The following is a 26,653-nucleotide window of genomic DNA, read 5'->3' as shown; positions in this document are numbered from 1 at the left end:
TACACAACAGCTGTGTGTAGTTTTGGTTGAGACCTACAACAAAGTACATGTAAGGTTTCTAATATTTTGGGTGAGATAATGGCAACCCACCTTTTATTAGGATTGCTTTGTAATACTTTGTTTCTGGAAGTCTCAGCACTACAAAACTGATTTTCACTAAACAAACTTTGAATTCCTCTTAGAATGGTATGCTCTGTATCATTTCATACGTGGTTTCTTGGTATCTTGCTAAAGGTTTAAGAGCCCAATCCTCATCTCCACCAATACTATAATATCCCTTTCATACTTAATATTCTGCCCACAATGAACAATCAGGAATGTCTGGGTAGAGAATATTACGATGTCCAGAAAGCATCTAAAATATATATTTCAGCATTTTTATACAAATTGTATACTGACATTTTTGATAAATGGTACAATTCTAAGAATTTTAAGATTCCCTTGCCTAAAACTATTATCGAAAGTCTCATAATACCTACAACTGTATGAGAATGAAATAAGAAAACGTGTGAAGAATGTGCATAGGAAAATGTACACACACATATGGGGGAAGGAGAAAGTGAGGGGAGAATACTTGGAGGGGAACCACAAGTTGCCCCAAGAGAGGTAGAGCTATAAATGAGGAACTTCCCCTCTCCAGGGATGCACAGGGTTGAGCAAAACATCCTGTTCATTTAGGCCATCGATACAGACCGTTACAATGAATGTCTTGCCCTCTAAAGTGCAATTTCACAGCTTATTCAAGTTGGTTTTATTAATACATAGTGTAAAATAAGATGAACAATGTATAGATGTCTAGTACATTTGTAGAGCTTTCATCAAAATAAGATATTTTCGCAATATGACATTTTCATGAACCGGAACCGATGACCTTTTCTCTGCATGAAATTTTCGCAAATTGCCACTGATATTCAATGAATAGTATAAGACAAGAATTTTTGCATGGGATTTGATTTTGTTAATTCTGGCTCTCACAAAATTAAAATGCACACAAACATTTCTGGTTTTACAGTAAGCTATGGAATCTAAGTCTCACAGATATGTTTTTTTGTGAAATAGCGCTACTAATGGCAACTACAATGTACTGCTGAAAAACTGGAGGAAGTGAAGATGTCAAGGTCTCACACGTCTGTGATTGACCTTCATTCAAATCTTCACAAAATTTCCTTTTTTAATAGTGAAGTGAATTCAATAAAATCAAGATTTGAGGTCCATATTTTAAGTCTACCCCTATGTGTTTGGTATCAAATTAATGGATTTTTTCCTGGCATTGCTTGTGTGCAATAAAAAACAGTGGTTCTTTCAGCTGGAGAAAGTTATGAGGTCTGAAGTCCCGTCCTGGTAGGAGTGTAATGCTGGCTTATTTTTGTGACATTGTGACCTTTTAACCCATGCTGTACAGCTATACATGGAGAAACAGCTTATTTTACTGCTTTTCCTGAAAGTACTGAAGACACACTACAATATGGTGCGCTGTTTGTCAATAAATGTTCAGCCAGTTTTGAGTTTTGAGCCATTTTCAAATGCTGAGGAAAATAAGTGCAGCCGTTTTTCAGTATTTTCAGTGAGGTATATCCTAATTTGACTACTCAAAAGAATCTTTTCCCCTTATTGAATATCCTTGTTTTTTTAGCCATGAATTGTACATATATGTAGAAATCTATTGTGTGAAAATTATAGCAAATTTGAGCAATAGGAACTTATTTTTTTATATTTTTACAAATTGCTGAGGATAAAAAAGACCAATACACGCCCATGTTTTACTGCATGAAGGTCATATGATAAGTGTTCAGTGTTCATATTTCAATGCTTGTTCAATTTCTAAAGATATCATAAGCAAAAACATACAGATATGTAGTATTTTGGCTTAATATGTCATTGTTTGAGTGTCACAGCTTGGATATCAACTCAAGTCATCATAAATTTCACATTCATTCCCCTACATCCAAACACTGTGCGCACATTCAAGGTCAAACTGTACAGATAATTTTTTGATGAAAAATATTGTATCTTCCAAAGTACCAGCCATAATTTCATAAAAATTTGTAATAATGGCCACTATATGTCTGTTACCTATTCCTGAAAGTTTTGCCTCTTCACTCTTTGGCAAAAGTGAAATATGATAAAAATGTAAAAGTGGTTTTATTTGAATTCAAAATAATGCCTACAGAACTGATCATCCATTTCGAGAAGTGAAAATATTAAATTTATTCATATTTTGTGATATGTCATGGCTATGTGCTGGTGGTGAATGAAAGGGATATCTATCAGGAATATCTAACAGCAATATCAGATGAAAAAAACATTCTCCTTTTTTTTTAATGAATTTTTCCAATAAATTAGTCATTTCAATGTAATTTGACACCCCTAATTAAAATGCTAATTTATGCGCAGTTTAATGCATTATTTTGACTCTTTCTTTACATGAAATGAAAATCTGAACACTCAGCTACAACAACAAAAAAAGCATTTTCACCAAGTTTTTTCATTTTTACCCTGTTACACAATTGCATACCCTGATTGTGCTATTGACCAATTATAAGTATTACAATCTACAGGAATTTTAGCTAGAATTCGTGCACATTCATCAGTTGGGCTCACATTCTGTACAGCCACTGTATTTGCAGAAGTATAATTTTGGTGAATAAACTTGCGTTATCTGTAAACACCCTTGTAAAATATGCAGTAAATGCAGAGAAAAAATGCTTTACATGTACCATGAATGTACAACAAATTACATTTGAAGCAAATATCTCAATAAATATAATGTAGTAAAAGACAATGTTTCACCAGATCTGCACTTCAGCAGCTCAATATCAAAATGAAGAGTTTTCAATTTTTTTTAAAGAAAAAAACAAACAAACAAACCCAAAATCACAACAATTTCACAGAACATACGTACATTGTAAAAAGCACTGCAGTTGAACCAATCACAACATGGACTTTCTGAAGAAAGCTTAATGTTGTAGTCATTAACAGCTGGTTGTCGCGTGACTTTCTTTTTTTGACGGGAAGCATGGGGCTTTAAAATCAGACATCTACCGTACATGTAAATTTCAAAGTTCTAGACATGGAAGTACAACTTGCCCAAACTACACTGATATTTCATTATAATGACAGACTTGCGATAGGTGTTAACAGTATGTACATACACACGTACATATCGTACATTATATGTACAATGTACACTGTACTTGATCTACAATTTGCACGAGACTGTACACCACAACTCAGAACTTACTTTTCATATTGCAGCTCATCATCAATACTGAAGTAGTGTGTGTTTGTAGTGCTTCTTGGTTTGTTCCTTAGTGTTGCAAAGTACAGTCGATCTGCAAGAGAGTACATCATAGGAAGGTAGAAAAAGGTGAAAAACTATCACTTGCATAAAATCCCTATTTCTCACAAACGGCTGAATGCATTGATTTTCTTTTTATTTCTACCAGCTTTATGTACAATTTGTTCCTCATGATCTTTATCAAGACTCACTGTTCAATTTTTGTTTTAAAAAAAAAAAACCAACAACAAATGTTCAAACTGAGGGCATTCTAGACAGAAGAATGTCCATGCAAACATGCACAGGTTGATGCAGCTTAGAGTATCTGGGTCACTATCAACCTGCAACAAATGAACTCCATCTTATCTGTCACATGATAACGAAAAAGCAACATTCTTTAAAGCTCAATAATTAGTTGAATCAAAACACTGGAAAACAAACTCACTGTTGCGAAGTTTTGCCAATTATCAATTGGCTTCTTCGCCCAAAGAAGCAAATTGATAATTATTGGTGAAACGTCGCAACAGTGAGTTTGTTTTCCAGTTTTTTGATTCCACTAATTATTGATCTTGTACTTCGACTGGATGAATGAGAAGAATTTACAATAACATCATTCTTTAAGGCATTAATTAATAAAGAATTAAAAAAAATCAAGATTTTGTTGCACAGCATGGCATGCCATGGGGTGTGTCCGCCCATGCAGATTTCGTTATAACAAAAATTTCGCTATAACTGTGTTCCTTATAGCAAATTTTGTTCATAGACGTACAGACTTCAGTGACGATGATTTTGGGACCCAAATTTTTACTTTGTGACAACAAAATTTTGTTATATTTCTAATGTTAGACTAAGAGTTCTAACCGTGTTCGTATAACAGGAGTGCGCTGTACCAGTGTAGAACCTACTGAAGAACATCTCCCACTGAAACAGGCTGCGGCTGAAGCCTACGTTATTTTTAGTAGGCCTACATGCACGATATTTTAAACATGTTATAAACTTAAACCTCTAGATCCTAACTAGTTAAAAAAAAAAAAAAATAGCAGATGCTCACAAAGAATGAAAGATAAAATGTCAGAGTTAAATTAAGGTCTTGTGGTATCAGTCTTGTTATAAAATTTTACCCACTTTCAGTTACTTGGCCAACAAAACTGACAGACACCAGAAACTATCGAACAGTTTAGCAATCCAATTTAATATAATTTGGGTGAACAGCTTTTTCCAACCAACTTAACAAGATGGAAAATAAATTTAATATTAAAGTCATTTAAGATCCACTGTCTATTGACTATTCCTCACCTTTGATGATTTCCGACGCACTCAATAATTCATTATCTTCGGCCATCATGATTACGCTATTTACAGTGACTTGCTTATGTTCAGATAATGTTTAACAGTGCCAAGTCGGTGCGATATTTGTTCGATGTTGTGATTCCTGTACTACAGCTAACTCCACGGCCAGGTTTGGTTCATTCATATGATGCGGATGTGGCCGCCGCTGGAAAGGCTCCAATAGCACGTCGCTGCCTGTTCCGAGTGTTCAAGCTGGAGAGTGGCAGCAGAGCAAACGCGAAAGATGAGCTTCGCAGATTCAATTTGTCCCAATATCTCCAGGAAATGCGACGGTGAAGGCCTTATTCCCCAAGTGACACCTTAATTTCTTGGTAGCTAAGATCTTAAGCTACCAGAATCCTCGTTTCTTTGAATTAATGCGACTTGTTGGCTATGTTTACTCCATTTCTTGTTACTCTTACATGTTGCCAGTGTTGTGCTACCTGTTCCCCTGTTCAGCCATGTTTGAAGATTGACGATAATGTGTGACGTATCACTCACATGGAGGTTATTGACCAATGGGTAGCTTGGATACCAAACTTGTCTAGCGATATGTTAATAGAGGTGCAGATAACACGACAACAAAGTAACGTGATTCTAATTTCGATCTCTTCGTCTGCTCCACATCACCGCCCTGCCTACCTTCATGACATTTAATATTTTTAACGATAAATCATTTAAACCTGGTTCCGCTGAGGAGAAAAAAAAGAATATTTGTTCAAGCTATCGGGAAATTCAGTGGTATGTGAAAGTATGTGTGTGTGTGCGTGAGTGCTTGCGCGTGTTGTGTGTGTGTGTGTGTGTGTGTGCGTGTGTGTTGTAGGGGCGGATCCAGGAATTCTGTAAAGAGGGGGGGGGGGGGCAACTAATATTTCTTATTTTTAACGAAAAATAAAGGGGGGGGGGGGGCGTGCGCCGGCTGCGCCCCCTCTGGATCCGCCACTGGTGTGTGTGTGTGTGTGTGTTATTGGGGGGGGGGGGGGGGGTGTAGCTACGCAAGGTTGCCTGTTGGTTGCTGTCGAGATCCTGCGAACACGGGGCTCGGATCAATGTGCAAATATGACATGGCATGACCTCGATGCTCACACGAATCTAAATACCGGGGGATCGGAAGAAATCCTGGGAGGGTGCTGGAGCCAGATGACACCTCTCCCTAATGGGACAAAGAAAAGATGGGACGTGCAGGCAAAACAAGGATAAAGAGGGCTGAATATTTTGTTTTTCCCTCCGCGTTCCTATTTTATTGTGATGCTTTCTGCGGATTGTAGCGTAAGTTCGATATATAACAGGGCCGGCGCAACCGGGGGAGGGGGAAGGGGGAGGGGCCCCCATTTTTTTCTTTTTTTTTTCTCTTTTTTTTTTCTTTTTTTTTTTTTTTGCATAATAGGGGTCCTCATAAGAATACATAGGGTGTAACCACTTGGGGCCCCCACTTTTTTCTTTCTTTTTGTTTTTTTAACCCCGGAAGTGGAACCAGAAAGAATGGTTAATTTGTTGTTGTTGTTTTTGTTGTTATTATTGTTGTTGTTGATAGTAGATGTCGATTGGGAGCCGATTGCAAGTTGTATCGGAGCGATTTTGTTGCTTTTCAGCTGAAGAAACCTGGAAGTGGCAGCAGAAAGTTGCTGAATGTTTTTGTCTTTGATTTAGATTGTTTTTTGGGTTGTTTTTTTTTTTCTTATTTTAATAGCTGATGAAACCCGGAAGTGCCATCAGAAATATCCCCTCCCCCCCCCCCAAAAAAAAAAAAAAACACACACACACACACCTTTAAAAACGTGGAGCCGGCCGTGTATAATACATCACTGCTACACTAATGAATAATAATTTTTTTTTTTTACTTACCAGTTAAAAGGGGAATCCAGTCCAAATATATAAGTTACCAGTAGTCTGATAAGAAAGAATGAAATGTTACGAGTTCAGCGGTAAAATTTTGATCGAAATCGGTTGAAAAATAAGGAAGTTATGACATTTTGAAGTTTTGGTAATTTTTCAGGAAAACAGTTCTTGAACGGTCAATATGAATATGCAAATAGGAAGTGAGCATGTCATCCCCTCACAACTTGCCATTATAGTTTGTACATAAAATTTTGAAATTTCCAATTTTTCATGCAAACGCAATTATGCCCAAGGCTCAAATCCTGATATATCTAACTGATTACTATTCTGAAGTTATTCAACCAGGAATAACATCATGTTTCAGACTTCAATGACAGAAGCGTTGTTAGTTTTTGTCATTTTTTTTTTGTGTGTACACGATCAATGGAAAACTGAGAGTTTATGACATGGTTAGCTCACTCATTTGCATATTCATATCCACTGTACAAGAACTGTTTTGCAGAAATCAGCAAAGCTTCAAAATGTCATCACGGTTTTTTTTTTTCATCCGATTTCAGTCAAATTTTTACCGTTGAACTCATAAGATTTTACTTCTTTTTTTTTTTTTTTGTCCGACTAACTTATTTTTGGCCTCTGGATTCCCCCTTTAAGGATAGTCTTCATGTGTAAGTGAGAAGGGGGGGGGGGGAGGGTAGTTGCCGGGGTACTATGCACTAGTGCAATGCTTGAGGCTCCTATGATTATAGGACCTGCTGTAGCTGTGTTTTTTTTTTTTCAGAAGAAAGAAACTGTTAGTATTTCAGTATGATATTAAACAGTGCAAAAAAAAAAATGTTGATGATATTGATAGTGATGTGATAATAATAGAAATAATAAAAATAATGACGACAGCATTCAGTTGTGATATTGGTACACAATATAGGCCTATAGTGATGATATAATTCATGATATGCAGGCGCGGATCCAGGAATTCCGTAAAGGGGGGGGGGCGCAAGAAATATTTCTGGTGCCACTTCCGGGTTTCATTTCATTTTTTTTTTTTTACTTTTGTTTTAACAACAAATAAACAGGGGGTGCGCGCCCGGTGCGTCCCCTCTGGATCTGCCACTTTATGGTAATCGAGATGATAATACTAAGTCCCTAAAAATAGGGCTACATCATTTACATGGACATTGTTATCTATAGTCACAATGTCGACAAAATAATCCTCAAACCGGAACTACGACGCCACTTGTTGAGCCAAACAAACTTGCGAGTAAAGTGTACGTTTACTTACAATCACATCTTCGAAGAGCTGCAAAGGGCAACACGATTTCAGACGACAGAGGGCAGCAGATATGATGTGTTGCGAACACAGAAAGAGTAAACTGGACAATGCTGAAAATTTGATAGAAATCGGATAAGAATGAAGCCAGGGGAATTAAAGGACAAGTTCACCTTCATAGACATGTGGATTGAGTGAATGCAGCAATATTAGTGGAACACATCAATGAGAGTTTGAGGAAAATCGGACAATCCGTTCAAAAGTTATGAAATATTTGAAGTTTCTGCTCAGTCACGACTGGATGAGAAGACTACTATGGCTTGTGATGTCATATGTGAACAACAATATAAAGAAAGTTCAACATATTTTCACTTTTCTCGCATCATATAGAAGAGCACATGACTTGCCTCTTTCAGAAGGCAGGGGGAGTAATATTACCTTCAACATATATCAGTTACAAGTTGAGGGAATGTGCACTTTCTTTTTTTCAAAAAATGAAATTTTGTGAAATTCTCTTCATGTTTTCCTTATGTCATTGTACGCATGTGACATCATCAACTGCAGTAGTCTTCTCACCCAGCAGTGACTGCACAGAAACTTTAAAAATTCATAACTTTTGAACGGATCGTCCAATTTTCCTCAAACTTTCACTGATGTGTTCCAATTATATTGCTGCATTATCTCAATCCAAATGTCTATGAAGGTGGACTTGTCCTTTAAGGAAATTATGAAATTGTGAAGTATTGCTAATTTCATGAAACATTTCTTGAATGGTCAATGCAAAATGTGCTAAAGATTGAGCTGATGATGTGACAACTTATACAGTTCATGGTTTACAAAATCATGCAATTTCCCTCTTTTTTTTGTTCAAATGCAATTTTGCCACAGTCTCAAATCCTCTGACTGATCATTATTTCCAGTTATTCAGCCAGGACTTACATTATGTTTTACACTTTTATAACATAAAAATGGATTAAAATCAGTTTTCTGTACATAATTAATGGAAAGGTACGAGCGAATCACAACATCAGCTCACTCATTTCAGTAGCTAATTGGACCAACCCTGTGCCATCTGTTTAGTAAAAATCTGCGAAATTCACAATTTCATAACTTCTCTAAGCGCTATCAGATTTTCATCACATATATTTCCTGCTGTGCCTATGAATTGTAATCTTTTTTTCCGACTAACTCTTAAATGATCAGGATTTTTTTCTATAACTCTGTATGCTTCACTTCCAAAGTTGGCCTACTTTGAACAAATCATTCTATATCATAAAATTACTTTTTATTTTATATCGTTATTACTTTTTTCATTTGTGGAGAGCAACTACGTCTACTATTCTCTCTGTATGGAAATGTATAAATTACGCTCCGCCTAGGGAAGGTGCATTCCAGTGTTTTTTCACTCATTAGTAATTTAAAGTATGTGCACATAGTTATAAAGTCTTTTGGCCTCACGGTGATGATCAGGATTGTTCAGATCAAAACATTGTAAGTCAACTATTCAACAATAGGTGGCGCTAGCATTCCACCAGGCCAAGTGCCGCGGCAAAGGAAAAGGGTACAATGCAATTATGATTATGACCAGTGGTAAAGCTATATAGGCCTAACACTTTATTTGTAAATCATATTGCATTATAGCATACAAATACACGTTGCCTTTAGAGTTTCTGATTATAAACATGGCCAGAGGTTATTCCAGCTTTAGTGCTATTCATCGAGGGGCGAATGTGCGAAGTGAATAATACTTTAAAAGCATCGAGGCCCATCATAGTTTCGAGAAGAAACTGGAAATGGGGCAAAATATAATTTGCTCAAAATTTTGGAATTGAAACAAAAAGAAAAGGGGGACGACAATTTAACAAAAATGATAAGAAAGAAAAAGAAAAAAAACAATAGTACTAGAGGACATAGCAAATTCGTCAAAATATAGATTTGGAGAACTAAACCACATTGTGCAGACAGACTAACGGTTTGTTATGACAGCAGTAATGACAGTAAGTGCCACTATAAATAGTGCGACTTTGAATGGACCTTCAATGAAGCTATAGTTTCGAATGTCACCACTATAGTGATATTGGTCCCCCCCCCCCCAAAAAAAAAAAAAAAAAAAAAAAAAAAAAAAATATATATATATATATATATATATATATATATATATATATTATGCAAATTAGGTTGATGATGTCTCAAAATCACAACTAACTCATGCACAGCGATAAAGGGCCTAATATCATTATTTATCTTTTATTGTTATTTGGCCGATAATCAGTAATGACAAATATAACGCTTCTCCAAAAGTTCCGGTTATTGCACCACTACACATAATGATGCAAAAACTACAGCTTTTTTTTATTACTTATCTCATGCCCGAAGAACAAGTAAGATTTGTGTGTACTCAGTCAATGGAAGACTGTTGAGGTAATGACGTCATTACCTCAATAAAAACATTAATAATAGTAATATGATTATAATTGGCATCCGACTGTCTGGTTGTTTTACAATTTTAACAGTTTCGTAAAAACATAAGACACTTCAAACTCCCACAACTTCCTTCTTGTTGGTTCGAATTTAATGAAACCTCGGTCTTTATTTTACCCAATTTTACCCTATACCTATACTAAGGTTAACTTAAACAAAACATGGATCTTGTATGCTAACACGACCAAACATTATAAGCCACCACCACACCCTACATTGTACGGCAGGCAGACGTGTTTATTGCCGGATACCGTAGCATCCCATCGTCTAGATTTGAGACGAAACTTTAATTAGTGCACAACTCTATACTGGTCGTAAGTATTGAAGCCATGTGTCAACACTAGGTTAACATCAGCTTGTCAAATATTAACTACGAACGCGTCAGACTGCCAAGTGCTAATAGAACCATGCTTCAGTCTAATCAACCTGGGTCTGCCTAGTATAGAGCTCTGAAAACAATTTACATGTTTTACTCGTTCGTCGTACATTCCTGTGTTAATTTCATGTTTGTGGATTTTGCCTCTTCATTCTCCCTATATTATGTTAACGATTTTTTTCTTCTTGTTGTTATGTTGCTGTAAACCCAGCTATCTGAGTCACAGAAGATAAAAGAGGAATTTGCCTACGATTTATGCAGTTATTTCAGAGTCGTTATATAGATTAGAAATTTACAAATAATGATGTGGTAGAATGTAGATGGGAATTCTGAGTTTAATGGCTTTCAATTATCCATTGTACCTTCGATGTCACTTCAAAAATATGTACTTATGACCACCTTGTTTATTTTACAATGACAGTGAAAACAAACAGCTTTATAACATTTTATTCTTAAGTACGAGTCTTGGTATCAGTTCTCTGTTTTAGAAGTTCAAAACATTTTCCACGTGTTGGACTTCGAATGTCATAGTTATAAGAAGAATGAGTCTCAAATACGCCATCTGTAGATCCAACAAGAAGGTTTTTATTCACAAAATGTTCAACCCGCCTTGGGCCTTCGTCAGTGTAGTGTATACTAGGACATGTCATATGATATATAATATAATATATATATATATATATATATATATATATATATATATATATATATATATATATATATATATATATATATATATATATATATATATATATATATATATATATATATATATATATATATATTATATATATATATATATATATATATATATATATATATATATATATATATGAAAAAGTAGAGTGGTAATGCATTTTGACATTTTGACATTGTCTACCCTGAGGAAGACGAATGTATCGTCGAAAATTTGGTCTGAATAAATAGCACTGTTGGACTGTCAAAATGAATTACCACTCTACTTTTTCATATTTTCTACACTGGTACCAACACGCGGACTACAAGTATCATATATACATGAGAGAGAGAGAGAGAGAGAGAGAGAGGGAGAGAGAGCTTGAACTCTATTGATATTGTACAGTGCTGGCGCCTTCTTGCCATCATAGGAATTGTTGCTCGTGCTGTGATTACATTAAAGGGACTGTACAGTACTGGTTGAGGTAGGGATTCATGTTTTGAACATTCCTAAGTGAGATAATGAAAAGCCTCTTATGAAATATGAAAGAGCATGTAATTTTAAGAAGGATGCAACGTTTATTTGATGAAAATTGGTTTTCAAATGGCCGAGATATCCAAAAAAGTGCTAATAATAAAAGGCGACATGCCCCAACTTTATTAGTATCTCTTTGTTTTACCTTGTTTTTGGATATGTCAGCCATGTCAAAACCGATTTTCGTCGAATAAACTTTTGATACCCCTTAGAACCGCATGCTCTTTGACATCTCATAGAGTGGTTTCTGAATATCTCACAAAACGTTAAAAGCTAAATCTTCACCTCGACCAGAACTGTACACACCCTTTAATCGTCTCGGAACTTATACCATATCAAACCGAAGTGTCATTGATATTAGGGAGCTTTAGATTTTCGACGCGCGGACGTTCAAAGAGAAAAAAACACGATCTGAGCGTGCGCAGTAACTTGATCCGCGCTACTGCGCACGCTCAGATCATGTTTTTTTCTCTTTGAACGTCCGCGCGTCTAAAATCTAAAGCTCCCTATTATGTACGAAAGACCGCCTTTGGTCCTGACAGGGTTAAATGCCATCCTCAGCAGATATTGTGGTTTGCAAATGGCGGCTATCTTCTTAATGTCTGTCCATACCACAAGCATTGTCAATATGTTGCAGTGGTCTTGAGAGGGTTAAGGAAAATATTTAATGGGTTGTTATTGCTCGAATTGGTAGTCTTGTCAGCCGTATATGAGATCAATGGTATGGCACGTTCGAGGATAAGAATAGTAGGCGTAGGGTACGTCAAGGCTATATGACGGGATCTGTAAATACTGGCGCCGACACTAAATGGCGATGAGTGGGCGGCCAGATGCCAATTAAAGGCATTATTTACCATTTGCAGATGAAACAAAAACCCAGCTTTAGTGCTTCAAAATAGTTATAGAGTTAGAGATAAAAACAACCAATGTAGAACTGTTAATCAGTATAATCAATATTAAGTATTGTTAGATCTATAGAATGTAAACAATAGCTATAATAAAATTATTTTTAGAATAAACCGTCTATAGTTAAGTTTTATTGAGAAAAACAGTGATAATTATCATATCCTTTTATTTTAGGCTTTATTGCGAAATGTTTATATGGGGTGATGTTTCGTCATACAACCGACCTATAAACAAAATGCATCAAATGTGATTACTTAAACATTTTTTTAAATCACTGCTCCAAGTCTTAAACAATACCTTTAACGATGGTGTGAGCAAAGAGGTAAAGTGTGTGATACCTCCTTGGTGTGAATGAGTGTATTGTACGCCCGTGTGATGGGGGGGGGGGGGGGTGAGAGGCAGAGATGGGCGTGGAAGGCAAGTGCTCGCTGAACCGAGAGCTGCCTGGTAGTTAAAATATAACTGGCTCTACTCAGGATTAAAAGACCAGTCCGCCGCACCTTTTTGCAGTGAACAGTCCACAGAACTTGGGTCCCTTGAATCCCACATACCGGCATCCCTTGCACAGTTACTACAGAAAATGGTGAGTATACCGTGTAGAGAGCTAAGTTTCCTTTAGAAAAAAGTTTTGACTGTTAACGCAACATGAACATAACAAGACGTTTTAATCGTTCTGTGTTGTCTTGGTTATTTTCCACAATTATTCAAAATTTCGTGTGCGTCTTTAAGAAGCAGTTCTCTATCAAGTGGATTCGATGAGTGAAAGCGTGTGTATTTTCGGATGAACATGAACTGATTACCCCCCCCCCCCCTCGAAAAAAATCTCTCAAAGACTTTGTTTCATAATTCCTGTTTTTACAATTGGTGAATCAACCAATCTTGTGTCATTTCATTTGTGTCATCAACTCAGTTTAGTTGATGTATAGAGTTCATATGCTTCACCCAACAAGGGAGAAGTATTTGTCTTATTCCACAGGACGGTATATAACTTTACACGTTATGTATTTCACCTAAGACAGTGTTAGAGGTCTATCCGCGTATCGTTATAGTATATAGCCAATTCTCTCTCTTTCATTCTCCTTGTATGTTTGTCTGTCTGACCGTCTATCCCAGTCTCTTCCTCCCATCCCCTGTAGCTATCTATATATATGTCTGTGTATCTGTATATCTATCTATCTATCTTAATATCTATCTGTTTTGTTCATCGATATACATCTGTATCTATCTATCTATCTATCTATCTATCTATCTATCTATCTATCTATCTATCTATCTATCTATCTATCAATCTATCTATCTGTCTGCCTGTCTGTCTGTCTATCTATCATTATATCTCTCTATATCTATCTATCTATCTATCTATCTATCTCTCTATCTACATTGATCTATCTGTTTCTCATCTTCATACGTTTGTATATTATATCTGTCTATCTCTCTAAACTTATAGTCATCTACCTTTCTCACTGTTTCTCCCTCCCTCCTCTTCCTATGTTGTAAACTTAAGAGGAAAGGGGGGGGGGGGTGAGATCCAGCCCAGCTGGATAGGAAAAAGACTTTAGAGAATATTGCTATATATTAGGCCTCGCAAGTAATCTCTCCCTGTAGGTCGAGAGCAAACTTTTTTTTTCCCATTCTGTCAAGTGCAGTTGGGTGTAACCGTCATGGGACCCACGTATCTAATAGGGGCACATGCAGTGATCTCGGAAGATTAACGAAAAAACCACACAATTGCTATAATAGCTCGTTAAACGCTGCTCCATTGCATGGTTGCTCTCAAACCGGTTACATTAAAATGTAGAATTTCGTGGCATTGTAATTGTTGAATCAAAAGCAGTTCATTCAGATATGACAGCCTCATTGCGTTATACGTTTATCCTATAATCCTCTAACAGGTCTCCACCGCTTCACCGACCCTCTCCTTTCATTGTTAATTCACCGAACCACTAGTTTTAAAATTCGATGCGAGAATTTTTGATGTACACTAGTTTCCACTGGTATAATCAATTAAGGCTAAGTAGATAGTCATCCATTCCAATAGTCTGCATTGTATAGGCCTACATTGTAAGCCTCTTTTATCATGTCCCTGCTGCAAGCCTATAATGCATTATCATTCCTTGTTCAGTGAAGCCAGTGAATCTATATAAAAAGTGCACTCACCAGATCGGAAAGGTTACAGAAAACATACTTGCACGACGTAAAGCTTAATCGAGCGAACCAAAGTCATTTGCACCAAAGTCATTTGCTGATATACCTCTCCATAAAATACTAACAATGGAATGATACATACAGCATTCTTTGTAAATATCCACCCCCTCCCTGAACAACAATCACTGTATCACTGCCGTTGTTTTGCGTGAATTCAATCGTGCAGAATAATGAGCCCATTGTCTAGTGCTAAGTCGGGAGAGCTAAATGCTTGTTTTTGTAATTCCGTAGAATCGGCAGAAATGAAGCATTTTTTTTTTCATGCAACTTTTTCTCGAGCATACGTTATTCATATTTATAAAATGGGCTGTAGAATCTCTGCAGTCTGATTGGTCAATTGTCATGCATTGATTTTTGTGATGCACCCTGAGCCATGCGTCCGGTAAAGTCCGAACGCATGGCTCAAGTCTTGTATAGTGTTGTAAGTGCAATACCGGATGCATGATGGGGAAAAAGGTTGTCAGTTGTTGTATTTCATGAATTTACGGACCCACTTTACGACACAAAAGTATGATGCACATGCCTATTTCTTGGATCTGTGAGAATTGAATGCTCTCGTTTAACTTTGGAACAGTCTAAAACCCACTCGCTGCTCTCGTGGGTTTAAACAGTTCCAAAGTTAAACTCGTGCATCCAATTCTCACCGATCCACTCTGTCCTGTGCATCATTAATGTGACGCGTAAGGTCTCTTATGAAAGAGGAAATAATGGTGTTTGAGTTATGAACTTTATTTTTCGAAAAAAAAAAATATGACGGTAAAAGTCTGGAAAATTCACTCAAAGTCACCATTTACCCATGCAAATGAAACTTTGGTAGCACCACACTGTCCATTGTTCTCACTCAGTCATACAGGAATATTATGCACATTGAGTTGTGTATCAAATTTAAGAAGAGAATCTTTCCATTCTTCTTATCTTTCCGTATCTTTCCATTAATGTCTATCTCATAGAGAAAGTGTATGATTTCAGTGGTAAAAAGTAGCAAGAAAACACGGTTTCGGTGGGTTTTTTTTTTTTCTGGGACACGCTGCATAGCACATCTTTGCAATGTATACGAGCATTATCTAGACAAAACGATTTAAGACCAAAACGAAAGATTATTTTATCTGAACGTTTATTTGTTCACCTCGACAACTGCACAATTGTTGACATACGTTAAAAGATTAAACATTCACCCCCGCTTTTGGTGATTTATTAGGCTCTTCTGTAAGCGGAAGAACATGTAAGGTATTTTTCTCATCCTATGTTGTTCAGTTACATGCATTGTCAGAGGGAACTTTATGCAACCAATGTTTATACATACCAAGCAACATGCACGCATCTCCACAACAACGTTAATTGGTTTACACTTGATTTCTCTAAGTTCTATCCCAGCTTAAAGGGATGGTACAGTTTTGGTGGAGATGAGAATAAGGCTTTTAACTTTTTGCGAGATACAAAGAAATCACTTATGATATAGTACAGAGCATACCATTTTAAGAGAAATTCAAAGTTTATTTGATGAAAATCGCGTTTGGAATGACTGAAACATCCAAAAACGAAGTAAAACAAAGCGATCGTAATAAAGTGTGGGTCCCACACTTTATTAGGATCGCTCTTTTTTGGATATCTCAGCTATTTCAAAACCAATTTTCATCAAATAAATGTTGAATTCCTCATAGAATTACATGTTCTTTCACATTTCATAAGAGGTTTCTCATTATCTCACAAAAAAAAAAAAAATGTTAGAAACCTGAAATTAAGTCTCAACCAAAACTATACGATCCCTTTAAGCTTATAAGCTGTAATGAAAAAATGAATGCGTGTGGGCGCGTTGGCTTCATGGTGTATCTTCTTTCTGTGTTTGTGCCTATAGGCCTATATACTGTTTGCATACATTGAGCGGAAATACCCTGCTGGAAAGAACACAGCGTCCTCCAGTGTGAACACAGTGTGAAATCTCTTCACACTGTTGAATTCGAGCATTTTAACTGTGAACACAATGTGAGCCATCAATTTACAGTGTGAAACAAAGCATTACTCTGTGAACACTCTGTGAAAACCACACCACAGTGTGAAATATCGAGCGTTTTCAAATAGTCGACTATACTATGTGAACACATTGTGAACACATGCACTGTGAACACGCTGTGGGACACTGTGTTCTTTCCTGTAGGGTAACGCCGAAATGAAGTTTCAAATGTAATGAATCAGCCAGACAATTTTTATCAATATCATCTATATTAATTATGGTTGTCTGTAAACCCCTGAAGACCCGTCGAAATTTTGTGAAACTAATAAAATACGTTTGACATCAATGATGTATTACCGATCTCGTATTCTCATTTTCATGTGTAATAATGTATGTGTGTATATAAATTTTCATATGTTGTTCTTATACTTTTAATAAATTCAAGCAAAATGACATTTTCATGACATTGTAGGCCTGTGTTTCTCGGTATAGGTATATCAAAATATTTGCCAAAGGATTCTTATAAATAATGTCTACATAATCTTAATTATCATCTCCGCTAGTCAGTATATATATACAATCAGACAAACCACTACTATAATTATGGCAATGGGCTATTTATTACATTATATGATATTGTATTATGCTGTGATATTTAATGGTTTTATTGTCCTGTTATCTATGATTTTGAATGGCTATATTCTGCATGTGTTCAAACTTTCTGACTGCAGTGACATTAGCCAGCTTGCATCTGCCTGTGATAAATCCTTTCTAATACCCATAATGACAATAATATCAGTTTGAAACAGTTTCGAAGTAAATACCTATCACAATATTTTGATGAATCTCTCCCTCCATCTCTCTTTCTCTCTCTCCCATCCTCTCCCCTATTTTCTCTCCAATCCTAATTTCTCTCTTTTTTTTTGTCTTGTATTTTTCCTCTCAAACTTTCCTCTTCTTCTTCCTCCTTCCGTTATAGGCCTCTCAAGTAACAGACGCCCAGCGTGAAGGTATGATTCCAACATCATCTTGAGACAAATATTTGACCAGAAATTACCAAAAATGTCATTTCGGATGGCTGCACCCACAAATTATTGTTTAAAATGAGTCCTTGTCTTTCCACTACGACGATCAGTCACAATAATCGCAGTATTCAAATTCATATTTTTTTTTTCCGTCGGGAGATCAGGAGGTCGTAGGTTCGAATCCTGCCCGAGTATGTACGCCCATGATTTTTTTTTTTTTTTTTTAACATGGCTATACTACTAAAACACTGATCAATTCAGTGCTTATTTACGTCGATGTAGGGCAATTTGTCAATCAGTTACAACGAAATCACAGTATTATTCATACTTATTACTTTATATCCATGATGACTTCAGCTGATACGAATATGAATTCACATCATAAATCAGGCATTGTTTGAAAAGGGAATGTTTTTAATAATTTAAGCTTTCATTTTTCCTGCACCCACTCAAGCTTCACTCCTCAAATATCCTTTCTTGTCTTTCGTAAATTCATCAACAGCTTGCTGGAAAGAACACAGTGTCTCAATGTATTCATAATGTGTTCACATAGTCGACTATGTGAAAACGCTGGAATTTAACAGTTTGAACCTAATTTCACACTCTGGTGTGGTGTTTAAAAGAGTTCACATACAGTAATGTTCTGTTTCACACTGTGCATTGTTGCGATCACTGTGTTGAATTGAAATGAAATGAAATTTATTTGCCAAACAATAACGTAACGAGCTTAGTCAATATAGTCAAAATAGCACACTGTTGGTAAAAAAAAAAAAAAAAAAAAAAAAAATAACCAGCAATAGCGTGCAGGCTAGTCCAGGCCAGTCCTTTCACAATACAAATTATACCAAAAGGAATGTTGTATCTAGGCCCTTCATTTCTACAGGATTTCATGTTAAAGGCATTATCTATCACTAGTTTGCAAATGAAGTAGAAAACAGGCGTTAGTGCTTCAAAATAGTTCTAAAATGTGAGTTAGAGATAGAATCAACTAATGTACAAAAATGTTAATCAGTAGGCTCGTATGTGTGAGAAATAGTTATAATAAAATTGTTTCTAGAGTAATTAACCCTGCACAGTTATGGTTTATTGAAAAAAATAGTGACATCTCCTTATATTTTAGGCTTTATTGCGAAATATTTATATGGTAGGATGTCTTGTGATACAACTGGTCTTCATATGCATCAATTGTAATTTTTTTTTATCACTGCTCCCACTGGTAATCGGTACCTTTAAAACTCTCGAATTTAACAGTGTGAATGCGTGAAGAGTTTTCACATGTGTTCACACTGTGGGACACTGTATTATTTCCAGCAGGGTATGATAAAGTCAGCTGATTAATAAACTAAGCAATTAAGCAGTAAATATCTATCTTACTTATCTTACTTACTTAATCTATCTTACAGTATGCATTTTATGAGCCGTATAGCTATATAGACGAGCTCAAGAGCGAAACAGTTTTCACACAACAATTATGTATCTTAATACCCTGTTTTTCTTGCCGTACATAAAGCAATGACCACGCTACCACCAATGAGCCGTTCTTAGGTGTCATTTTGTGATGGCCGTGCTATTCTATGAGAACATCATAGTATAGTACAATTGAAATAATTTATGTACTATCATAATATTATATTAAATGGGTTAGTCAAATACCGGTTGGTGATTGGCTAAACACAGTCACGTGATGGAGGCACATTGGTTATGTACGCCCGTGTATAATGGGCAGAACATTTTTGTAATGTTCTCCCATGGGAAAACATTTTCACGTAACAAATGACAAACGATACCAAACGATTGAACGATCATATTTTTCACGCAATCGATAGGATAGATTTGCCTATTCCATGCAATGTGAAAAAGCAGATTTGACTAACCCATATGATATAAAAGATGATGACTTTTGTCGTCGGGAAGATGTACCAAACGTTCCACCCTCAGGCTTTGAGATGCTATTTCGGGAGGCTATAAGTCCCTCGACTTCGTCTCGGGACTTAATAATCTCCCTCAATAGCATTTCAAACCCTTCGGGTGGAACATTCGGTATGTTCCATCCCCCGCCAGTCATCATCTATATAATGTTCTATGTGCGTTCGCCAAATAGCCTGGCTGGTTACACATAAATCATTCCACACCATTAGATAAATAAAGCTCTATAATGTTAATACTGCAAGCATTTGGAGAAGTCTTTTGCTTGCATAGTTAAAGGGATGGTATAGATTTGGTTGAGATAGGACTTCAGGTTTCCAACTTTTTTGTGTGATATAACGAGAGACTTCTTTATATGATGAAATATCAAAGAGCAAATAAAGAAAAGAAGAGAAATTCAGAGTTTATTTGATAAGAATCCGATTTGAAGTGGCTGAGATATCCAAAAACAGAGAAGTCCTAATAAAAGATGGGATCCATTTTTTTTTATTAGGACCACTTTGTTTTACTTTGTTTTTGTATATCTCAGCCATTTCCAAACCAATTTTCATCAAATGAACTTTGAATTTCTCTTTGAATTATATGCTCATTAATATTTCATCAGTGTGTTCTAATCATTTCACAAAATGACAAAATCTGATTCCCCATCTCGACCAAACTTTACCACCCCGTTCAAGCTGCATATAACTCAGTGCCACTCAGTCATATTTATTTATGCATTTATCTATAGTCACTTAATCCATTTCCTCCAAACTGGCTTTCCCGCAGAATACCGCAAGGCTTTCGACAAGGCAGACAAGGATAGCAGTGGGAAGATTGACGCAAAAGAGTTTCGGCAGTTGGTCGAAGTTCTCGGAAAGAAGTACAACCCCAATCTCCTGCCGGAGTTTAGTGACGTAGATGCTGACGGTGAGTCATGACAAGCGAAGGAGATGGGTGTGTGTGGCTGTGTGCGCGAACTGTGTGCGTGCGTGTGTGTGCGTGTGTGCTTGCGTGTGTCTTGAAGCATTGTGTTTAATCCATGTAGCATATTTGCTCTTTGGATTTTCGTTGGCAATCATTAAGGAAATTTGTAGTTTGTAGTGACCTTACTAAGTGTAGATAAGATTTGAATCAGTCTCTTTCGTACTTTATCTATCAGTATTCTCAAATACAACTGGCTTGCAATAACATCAAGCCATTTGACAATTAATTCGTCAAATTAGATACACTCACTGGCTTTGGTTTTGTTGAGTATCACTTTATGCAGAGAGTAGAGACTCCTCGTGCATACTAGTATTCGACGCCACACCACACTGTAGCATTTCGACACAGCACGACGCGGGTACAACACCATGGCATGACTCTACGAATACACACCATATTACACCGACACCGACACCTCGACACGACCCCTCAACACGACACCTCAGTAATTATGGCAACTCTCAACAAGTTATTGTGAATCTATACAAAGGCACGAAATATCAGGTGACATCAAGAAATGACGTCATCACATGTCACATCGATACCACAGTTTGACACGACACGTTAATCGGATAAACAACAAGCACTCAAATATCATTTGATCTAAAACACACGAAGAAGGTGACGCTATAACGTTAATTCTTAAATCTCATCCTTTTCTTTTCACAGCAAACAAAAAGATCGACTTCGAAGAATTCGTTGTCATGATGGAGAAGCTGCGACCTGCGAAATTGTCTGAAAGCCAAAAGCAGGATTTCATAAACGCATTCAAGTTGTTCGACAAGGACGGTAATGGCTTCATCACGTACGTATATCAAAAAACATTTTCTTTTCTCGATATTTTTTTTTCCCGATGCCCGTTGTGTGCAGAAAATTACAAATACATTTGAATATCATGCAAGAAGATGATGATAATGATAAAAGTATCTATCGAATTTGATATCAAGACACCGAGATTTTGAAACAGTGTGCATGGAATGTAAAGGTTCAAAGGGAAATCCGTGACTAATAAAAGTTAGTCTATAAAGAAAGAGTAACAGCATCGCTGGGAAAAGTTTGACCTAAATCTGATGAGAATTCAGGAAGTTTATATTTTCATTATTAATTTTGAACACAGTTCAGCCAAATGACATCTGACGATCAAGGGCGCCGGAAGCGGGGGGGGGGGGGGGGGGGGGGCAAAACGAGTTTTTGCCCCCCCCCCCCCCAAGTGCCCCTGTAACAAATAATTAATCACTAGACCAAAATGAACAATAAAGGCATATTTCTTGTCTAAATGTAGTAATTTCATAACTGAAAATGCAAAAATGTTCGCCCCTAACGGGACGAAAAATACACTAACAACATACAGTATTGTATCTATACACTAATAGGAACTTATGAGTATATTTAGTGTATAGATGGTAGCCTCGTGTCCTCGAGTGTGCCCGCTGAAACATACCTGTAGTAAACCTTACATTTTTCATTTTCTTCTGTGTTTTCTAGCAGTATAAGAATATTTTTTATTGTTCGAACGATGCGATCACGTTTAAGCTTTTAATGATTACATTTCAGATAAATTGCAAAGTGAAAATGGCTCGCTCGTTCTGCAAATGAAAAGTTTTCATAAGTTATTATCATAGTTCTTCGCAGTGATTTCTTGTACTATGTTTAATTCCTCAGAAATTTAATTTAAAATGCTCTATAAAAGCGACTTTTATACTCTGTTTTTACAAAAAGTCCTTACTGTGGGAGGGGGTATCCCCCTCCCACACCCTCCCCGCTCGGTCGCTTCGCTCCCTCGCCGAGGATCTCACACCATCACATTATTATGTACTCCTGTATGTAATAATCATAGTCCTTCGCACTGATTATTTTTCACTATGTTTAATTCCTTAGAAATTTGCTTTTAAATGGTCTATAGTATAAACGCGACAAGTTACAAAGTTATACGTGATTTACGTGATGGTTATACGTGATGGTCTATAGTATAAACGCGACTTGTGTTGTACCCGGTTTTACAAAAGCTCCCTACAGTGGGGGGAGGGGGGGGGGGGGTATCCCCCTTTCCACATCCCCCCCCTCTCGCTTCGCTCCCGCGCCGAGGATCTCACATCGCACATAAATGTGCCCCCGTTGACATTTTGCCCCCCCCCAAAAAAAAAAAAAAAAAAAAAAAAAAAAAAACCAGAAGTGTTCCGGCGCGCTTGCTGACGATATAATTGGTATTTCCTCCACCACCGATAAACATTGATTGTCTGTCTAGCACAACAGGCCTAGAATAGTTTGTTTGTTATACTCGGGGGGGGGGGGGAGTGCCTCTGGAAAACAAATAAAACGAAAACTATTATGAGTTTTCCCCTCTATTCTCTTTTTTTCTATTCTCATACATAAATCATTACGATATTTTGGAGTAAACATTGATTATTGGTTCTAGACACGTCCCTTATACAGTTGTGCAAGTCAAATCTAAGTTCGAATTTTATCACGGGGCCTCGATCCATGTCAAGCTGCTGCTTATGATCGCCGTCTCCTGTTTTTCTGTTAGAAATACACAACTCTCATATCAATTGACTAAAAACAAACCCCTTTTTATTTTCCCTAAATTTTTGTAATTTTACCGACATAACAATATTCTGAATGAATAATCAATCATTACCTAGTTAATTTACAATTGTTATTTTCGCGATTTCCTCCTGAACTCGTTTGTGATATTATGCTACAAAGTGGTGTAAGTCTTATATCAAATGCAATTATGCTCATAAAGTATGTATATATTTTGAATTAATTTGTAAGACATTATGCTGAGCTTATGCGTCCTATAATGGTATTTTTCAAAATGTGTGTATTCTTTTGTTATGCGTGATTTAGAAAAAAACACACAAATTAACAGACAAACTAACTTTCTCCGCCGATTTCTTTCGGGTACACTCCGTATTGCTCCAGGGTGGCGGAAATCGGAGAGGCGCTGAAGAGCGTGGGGGACAACGCCACTGAAGAAGAACTCAAGGACATGGTCAAGGAGGTCGACAAGGATGGTGATGGAAAAATAAACTACGAAGGTTGGTGTGGATCAGTATTACATTATGATTCGGGGCCTGTTTCGCAAAGAGTTGCGATTGATTGGGACCCACACTTTATTACGATCGCTTTGTTTTACTTTGTTTTGGGATGTTTCAGTCATTCCAAACCCGATTTTCATCAAATAAACTTTGAATTCCTCTTAAAATGGTATGCTCTGTACTATATCATAAGTGATTTCTTGGTATCTCGCAAAAAGTTAAAAGCCCAATTTTCATTTTCACCAATACTGTACCATCCCTTTAATAAAAAGTGTGTCCCATGTCTTTTTATAATGGCCTCTTTGTTTTTGGATATCTCAGCCATTTCAAAAATCAGTGCTCATCAAATAAACTCTGAATTCCTCTTAGAAGTACCTCCTTATTTCAAGAGGTTTCTCATTATCTCACAAAAAAGTTGGAAACCTTTTTTTCTTTTGGTTGAAAAAAAGTGTGCACCATCAAATTGTTGAATTATAGTGCTAAAAATGCAAAATGTCCGTAATGTGGGAGACACCCTTGCTTTTGAGATCCAACCCAAATATCCCAAATATATCCTACACATAAATTATTCTTGCCTTTACCTTCTGCAAAAATATCCTTGCATCATGGCCATGTGTATGTGTATAATATACAAGGCGTGAGTTTGTGCGTGATCCGCAAGAAAAAAAAAGTATGTGGGGGGGGGGGGGGTGATTGCTTCAACATACTAGTTTACATTGAGATCGCCCCTCCGTGCCGTAATTCATACCCTCAGGTCTCAAAAAAAAAAAAAAAAATCAGAAACGATGTATAACTTCAATAGATTTTGACTTTTCCGTGTCTCCGTTCATTGCTTGTTTTTATAGCCATGAACCGGAAGTCTTCCACGAGCGTCATTATTGAAAGCAAAGTCGGAAAGACGTGCGGAAAAAACCCAAAACAGTGAGGGAGAATTTATGTGGCAGAAAATCCATCACTCAACCATTTGACACTGATTCACGTTGATCAGCTATGCACATTTCTTTTTTTTTTGTATTCATATTTCTTGTACTTAATTTCTGTCTTCCTCCAGAGTTCGTCAAACTGATGATGTAGTAAGGACATGCTGGTTTGTGCGTACTGCAGGAAAATCGGAAGACATCTTCTATGGATAAATGGCGTCTCCCAACTCGCACCATCTAAGTTTTCCCGCGACAGTACCATACTCTGCATTTACACTTGGAGCATCATGTTTTTACTTTCAATAGACAGTTGATGCCATTTATTAGCAATAGTTTTCACATTATAGTGTATTCCTTTCAATCTCTGTCCCTTGAGGGTGTGGAAATGTGGTGGCACTGCGGTATAGTGGACAAGACTCCCGACTCCCAATCAGAGGATCCGAGTTCGAATTCAGCCCAGTGGTACAACTTTCTTGCACAAGATATTTTACCCATAATGTCCTTTTCTACGAGTGGGTGTATAAATGGGGACCTGGCAACGCAAGGGTAATAATAATGGCAGAGCCCTCGTAGAGCAATGTCGACACTGAAGAGGCTACCCTGGATAAAGAATTACGCCTTCTAATTTCATTATCTGGTTCTAAAACCAGTTTCTCCAAACGAAAGGAAATGTCTGCATAATCATAGACAAAACACAGCAAAGGGTAAATCGACGTGGCGTGTATAGGTTTTGTTAATCGCATAAGAACAGCAATGCACCCATTTTTTTTTTTATCACATTCACACACTAATACACACGGAAGCCATCACTTAACAAAGTGAAATTTCTACAGAAACCATGGAAACGTCGATAAGAAATATGAAATTGTCAAAAATACAATTCATGATGCTGACCTTCTTATCATTCAGACAAGAACCAGACAAACAAACAAACAAACAAACCTTTCATGTAAACAGACACACACAAAATCTGTAGAAAACCTAGAAGATCATAATATAAGGTACTACACACACACACACACACACGCACACACACATTGTTATAGGGCTATATATATATATATACATATACATACATATATATATATATATATATATATATATATATATATATATATATAATATAAGGGATTATTTCGGGATTCTATCCATGCAGGGGGTCTTAAGTCAGTGCTTCTTGGTCTTTCAAGTTCTTCCTCATAACTTTGTGACAATCACCCCTCCTTATGACTTGCAAGCTTACGGACGAATGTCTATAAAGCGAATGGTCGACTGTATAATATCAATTCTCAAGTGGTAGTTCTACATGAAATAGATTCAATGAACTGTTGTGTGGTTACGGTAATAAATAATAAACCTTCGAGTAAGTTTATGTATGAATGTTTCTGATTATTACAACACTACTGGCTTTTCTAATTTTCTGTTTGATCATGTTTGTCACCAACAAAGAAAGAGAAGAGAAGAAAGAGAGAGAGAGCTTTGTTTGTTTGTTTGTTTGTTTGTTTGTTTGTGTGTGTGTGTGTGTGTGTGTGTGTGTGTGTGTGTGTGTGTGTGTGTGTGTTTGTGGTACATATGGAAACCAAAATGATTTGCCTCGACTGACTTCAAATCCAATGTGAATCAAACCAAACGATATACTATATACAAACATAATAAACAGACAAATCAGTACATTATTCAAACATACATATACTAATGAAATGTATCCACCACGGAGCTCATAAGAAAAGGAGAAGAAGAAAGAAGTCTCCCCATGTGAGCTCATGTTACAGAACAAATAAAGATATTGAAATAGACTCCACATTCTCATGGAAGTTCATATGATACATGTTTGTTTGCATCAAACTAATATACACATACACACAAACACAATGGCACAATGGAAGATCAGTAACAAACAACATACGTGAAGATGTTTGAACCAAAACATACGGTTC

General features: G+C 36.7%; 2 protein-coding genes across 7 annotated transcripts in view; one reads left to right on the top strand and one right to left on the bottom strand.

The window, feature by feature from the left end:
- The window catches only part of LOC140236812 (dual specificity protein phosphatase CDC14A-like), an 82,515-nt gene extending 77,454 nt beyond the window's left edge, over positions 1 to 5,061 (bottom strand). For all 6 annotated transcript variants that reach the window (XM_072316745.1, XM_072316749.1, XM_072316746.1 and 3 more), the window contains exons 1-2: positions 4,574 to 5,061; positions 3,242 to 3,332 (exon numbers count right to left, since the gene is read on the bottom strand). In XM_072316745.1, the coding sequence (XP_072172846.1) occupies positions 3,242 to 3,332; positions 4,574 to 4,622 (140 nt within the window). In that variant the 5' untranslated portion in view covers positions 4,623 to 5,061. The remainder of the gene's footprint in view (positions 1 to 3,241; positions 3,333 to 4,573) is intronic.
- Positions 5,062 to 15,284: 10,223 nt separating this feature from the next.
- On the top strand, positions 15,285 to 25,120 carry LOC140236634 (uncharacterized). The gene is made up of 6 exons (XM_072316553.1): positions 15,285 to 15,308; positions 17,818 to 17,848; positions 20,558 to 20,698; positions 21,425 to 21,560; positions 23,681 to 23,796; positions 24,848 to 25,120. The coding sequence occupies exons 1-6, from the start codon at positions 15,285 to 15,287 to the stop codon at positions 24,868 to 24,870; spliced, it is 471 nt and encodes a 156-aa protein (XP_072172654.1). The 3' UTR covers positions 24,871 to 25,120.
- The last annotated feature ends 1,533 nt before the right edge of the window (positions 25,121 to 26,653 follow it).

This window comes from Diadema setosum, chromosome 13 (assembly GCF_964275005.1).
Source record: "Diadema setosum chromosome 13, eeDiaSeto1, whole genome shotgun sequence".
Classification (NCBI taxonomy): Eukaryota; Metazoa; Echinodermata; class Echinoidea; order Diadematoida; family Diadematidae; genus Diadema; species Diadema setosum.
This window is presented reverse-complemented; position numbering and strand designations above follow the sequence as displayed.